General features: G+C 37.5%; 1 protein-coding gene across 1 annotated transcript in view; it reads left to right on the forward strand.

Moving 5' to 3' along the window:
• The first annotated feature begins 1,478 nt into the window (after window positions 1-1,478).
• LOC107716215 (solute carrier family 26 member 10-like) overlaps window positions 1,479-5,106 on the forward strand; it is a 13,486-nt gene continuing 9,858 nt past the window's right edge. The window contains exons 1-6 of the mRNA XM_016522591.1: window positions 1,479-1,768; window positions 2,395-2,505; window positions 2,712-2,869; window positions 3,000-3,164; window positions 3,306-3,458; window positions 3,711-3,793. Of these exons, the coding sequence (XP_016378077.1) occupies window positions 1,504-1,768; window positions 2,395-2,505; window positions 2,712-2,869; window positions 3,000-3,164; window positions 3,306-3,458; window positions 3,711-3,793 (935 nt within the window). The 5' untranslated portion in view covers window positions 1,479-1,503. The remainder of the gene's footprint in view (window positions 1,769-2,394; window positions 2,506-2,711; window positions 2,870-2,999; window positions 3,165-3,305; window positions 3,459-3,710; window positions 3,794-5,106) is intronic.

Raw genomic sequence — 5,106 nt, forward strand, 5'->3', positions numbered from 1 at the left:
AAGTTAAGGGAACACGTCACCCAAAAATGAAAATTTGCTGAAAATGTACTCGCCTTAGATGTAAATGAGTTTGTTTCTTTATCAGAACAGATTTGGAGAAATTTAGCATTACATCACTTGCTCACCAATGAATCCTCTGCAGTGAATGGGTGCCATCAGAATGAGAGTCCAAGCAGCTGATAAAAGCATCACAATAATCCACAAGTAATCCACACAACTCAAAATTAAATTCTTGTGAAGTGAAATAAGAAAAACAAATCTATCATTAAGATGTTTTAACTAGACCATCGCTTCTGGCCAAAATACGAGTCCATAATCCATAATATTGCTTCCTCCAGTGAAAAAGTCCCCTTTTGTCTTCTCACATCAAATTTTTTTTGCTTAGAACCATTCTGGACAGTTTTCACTCGTAAATTGTGCTTGATCTGTGCATATTTCTCTCCTAAATCAGACGAGATTACTTTTTCACTGGAGAAGGCAATATTAGGGTTAGTGGACTCATATTTTGGCCTGAAGCATCAGTTTAAAGTTAAAAATGTCTTAATGCTGAATTTGTTTATTACAAACACGCAGCTTTTCAATTCACAATTAATTTACTTGATTCACTGGAGTCGTGTGGATTACTTGTGGATTATGGTGATGTTTTTATCAGCTGTTTGAATTCTCATTCTGACGACACCCATTCACTGCAGAGGATAAATTGGTAAGCAAATGATGTAATGCTAAATTTCTTCAAATCTGTTCTGGTAAAGAAACAACATCTTTGATGGCCTGAGAGTGCATAGATTTTCATTTTTGGGTGAACTATTCCTTTAACGGAATAAAAAGAGTGCATGCTCACCAGAGTCATATTGCGGTTTGATCAGTGAGGCAAAGAAAGAAAACATATATGATTACCCTTCACAAAGCAGCTTTGGTTCCTCAAAGCACATGAAGACACTAAAAAGGCAGGGAGAAATTGACCCCCTTCTCGGAAATGACCACCTCTAATAATCAGTAATAGTTGTGGTTTGAGGTTTCACCTTCACCCTGTAAACAATAGTACTTTGATCCTCATGCAGATGTCTCACAGAGCAATACATTGTACACTTTCTATACAACATGACTCCTCATGTCAAGGCCATGAAGAAAGAGTCTGTTTGAAGAGTTAGGAGGAGGGACTGAGAGCAGGTCTATGTGTTAAAGATGAGTGTTCATGTCATTGTCTGTTTTGTAAAAAAGCCTTTAGCAGTAGGACCTGGAAGACATAACATTGAGGTTTTTCAAGTATACCTATGGAGCCTGTTTCATAAAAGTAGGATGTTTTTTGCAGTTTGATTTTGACTTTACATTTAAAAAAAAAGACACTGGTGTTTAATTGGCTCCAGTACTTGACATGAAAATACAATTGTTCCTGATGTCAAATTCCAGCGACTCCCATAAATGAGGGGTTGGGCTCTTGTTTGGAGCAGTTTAACTCTGAAGATTATTTACCTTGCTCTCCGAAGAATACTTTAGGACGCTATGAGCGCATCAGTGGCAGTACATAGAAATATATACACTGAGGATCGTTTCAGACAGACGTATGGTACGGAAGACCAGTCTGGAGGGAGAGAGCGGCTCCGCGACAGACTGGCACAGAGATGCAGCTGCTCTCAGGTGGACTGTCTTCACCTGCTCAAGAAGAGACTACCCGTGTGCAGCTGGCTGCCAAAATATAAGATCAAGAAATGGCTTTTAGGAGATATCATAGCGGGACTGACTGTTGGAATAGTGCACATTCCCCAAGGTAAAAATAAACTTTAATTACTTAGTTTTTTTTAAGTTGTAGTAGGCAATGAAATAGTAAAGGTTCGACAATATAAAAAAGTTATTAAATAAAATCAGGTTAAGATCATTCACGTGAACGTATAACAACATATTTTTGTATGAGTTTCTCTTTGATGAGAGAAACGTTTTAAATCTTTAAACACATTTTAGGCTGTTAGGCGTTTTCTACTGTCAAAAATATATATTTTGGAATATAATATAATACGAAATATAATATATTAAGAAATGTTTAGAACAAATATCGTGACGTTTTCTTACTCCACTCGTCCTGAACAAAACTTTTCATAAATCGGCCAAATTTATTTATTTAACTTTTCTTGTCACATGACAGCAATATGGCGTCCTACATGTTCTTTACGCGGTCAGTTTGATATAGATTGTTGACCGATTACAAGTAATAGATAATAATAATAATAATTCCGAGAATAATTGCGATGTAGATAACATATTCATAATATAAACTGCATATTCAAGAATTTGAATTCAAATTTTAATGTATTTTAGTTTAGTAGATTAAATATGCTTTATGTCTTTGACCCATATTCAAGACAACATAAATGATAAAACATACTGTTTGTTTGCTAGGAATGGCCTTTGCTTTGTTGACATCAGTGGCACCTGTCTATGGCCTTTACACATCCTTCTTCCCTGTAGTTCTCTATATGCTCTTCGGCACTGGTCACCACGTTTCTACAGGTAAAAGACTTTAATTTACCATAGTTTAGCGTTGTGGGAAAAAAACTGGTATTTAAAAACCTGGTTCCACAAAGTTTCCACAAATTTGTTCACCTATTACATTTTGGAATATTCCCAAGAGTGCTTCAGTATTTACAGTGTAATTAATCTACAACCATGTTTAACCAAGAAAATGAAGTACCATTTCAAGAGTTTGACTTTTGCAGGTACCTTTGCTATGTTGAGTCTGATGACTGGTTCAGTGGTGGAGCAACTAGTTCCCATCCCGCTCGCTCTGAACTCCAGTAGCCCAGAGGGCACAGAGTTTGAGGCCCAGAGGATTGGTGTGGCATCAGCTGTAGCATTTCTCTCAGGCATAATGATGGTAAAGACATATCTACTGAATTTAAACACATAGCATCCGTCTGTTTTTGTTAAGCAATATGTTGTCTGATGAAATATTAGACTCAGACTACAGAATTATTATAGCATTTTGCTTGTTTTTATTGTCCCAGCTCTGCATGTGCGGGCTCCAGTTGGGTTTCCTTTCCACATACCTCTCAGAACCGATTGTTAAGGCATTCACAAGTGCAGCTGCCTTCCATGTGACCGTTTCACAGTTGCAAAGCATGTTGGGATTACGGCTACCCCGATATGCTGGTGCCTTCTCTCTTTTTAAGGTCAGAAATGGTGTAAGACAGATTGTTTTTTTCTGTTCTGGTTATTAGTTTAATAATTCTAGCTACAACTACTGCAGTATCACTGACTATAACTGAGCAAAAATGAGTTAGGCATGTCAGTAACTCCTTTTAAACCCACAGACTCTGGCTTCAGTGATGGAGAATGTGCCCCACACTAATTTGGCTGAGCTGGTGATCTCACTGCTCTGCCTGGCTGTTTTGGTGCCAGTTAAAGAGGTCAACTCACGCTTTCGGGAGCGTCTGCGCACTCCCATCCCCGTGGAGATCATCACTGTGAGTTTGCACTCCACAACAGATATTTAGAACAGTGGAGCAGTAAAACATTTATTCACCTTTGTGCTTATTTTCCTTCCAATTTCTGTGATACTGTGAGAATTACAGACATAAATAAGCAAATTAACTTTTGTACAAATATTTGCCATTCACCAGACAACTAGTCCAATATAATGAGAATTTTATCATCTTAGTTTCTACTGTTGTCTACACTGTGAAAAATAATCTTTCATTCTCTTGTGGCTCCTGCAGGTAATAATCGCAACAGGAATTACATATGCCTTTTCTTTGGATTCCAAATATGACATACAGATAGTAGGACACATTCCAGCAGGGTAATATATTCTTTTTTTAATTATGTATTTTTTAAAATAATATATACATTTTTAAAAATGTTTTTGAAAGAAGTCTTCTGTGCTTACCAAGGGCTGCATTTATTTGATCAAAAATACAGTAAAATAGTAATATTGTTAAATATTATTACAGTTTAAAATGTTTTCTATTTTAATATATTAAAATGTAATTTTTTTCCTGTGATGGCAAAGCTGATTTTTATGTAGTAATTTCTCCAGTCTGCAGAAATCATTCTAATGTGCTGATTTGGTGATCAAGAAATATATCTTATTATTATCAGTGTTAAAAACAGTTCCCTTTCAGTCGGTCACTTCGACGTTGTGTTGAAGTTCCGACACTAGGGGTTGCACTTGGGAGCCCAGACACCTCTGACGTCATTGAGAAAAGGCCAATGAAATTGGTGCCCATGCTGAAGCAGCTTTTGTGGATGGTTTATGTCCTTCTTGTGAGGACATAGCTATCGGCACATTGCACTCGTGGCTCGCGTTCTTATTTAAAAAGACCACGAGTCACCTCAGCTGCTTCCCATCCTGGCCCTTTTACTTCTGGGTATGACTAAAATAAACTGACACTTCCGGGTGCTGTGCGTTGGCCTGAGCCTGACGCTGAGATGTAGGGTTGGGTATCGTTTGGGTTTTTTACGATCCCGGTGCCAAATCGATACTTTTAAAACGGTTCCAGTGCCTAAACGGTGCCTGAACCTCGACTGTGCATCAGTATAGTTTATCTGTGTTATTCAAGCCATCTTTGATATTTTCATCATAATTAAGTATATAATCCATTGCTAATTGACATAGCCTTTTTACCATATGCTTTTTACAGTATAGGACATATTTTCTGCCTCATTCTGTGACAAGAAGCCACATCAGATCACAAAAGGAAGCAGTTGTGGAGTAAAAACGTTATAGTGTTCTCTTTTGTTGGACAACAGGTTTAGAAATGCTTCTCATTGCAAGTCATTACAAGGGAAGTTTAGCTTTTGGCATTTTATTTTTAGAATGTTTAGCTTAGCTAGCTAATGGTATCTACCTGCTGTCAAGTCAAGTCACCTTTATTTATATAGCGCTTTTAACAATACAGTGTCATCAGAGCAAGTGTAATTGCTGCATTCATGCGCTCCTCGGATGCTCTCATTTCCTGAGTTGTGCTTTTAAGTCGGAATGTGAAAACAACATGGACACTCTCGTTACTACAAAGATTTGTTGGATTTGTATTATTAGAGCTTTCCGACTTGAGTTCATTTTCTCAGTGGGGAAATTATTTTTCACGTGCGGTGCCGGTGATGATGCTTCTT

The sequence above is a fragment of the Sinocyclocheilus rhinocerous genome, unplaced genomic scaffold (assembly GCF_001515625.1).
Source record: "Sinocyclocheilus rhinocerous isolate Xijiao unplaced genomic scaffold, SAMN03320098_v1.1 scaffold148, whole genome shotgun sequence".
Classification (NCBI taxonomy): domain Eukaryota; kingdom Metazoa; phylum Chordata; class Actinopteri; order Cypriniformes; family Cyprinidae; genus Sinocyclocheilus; species Sinocyclocheilus rhinocerous.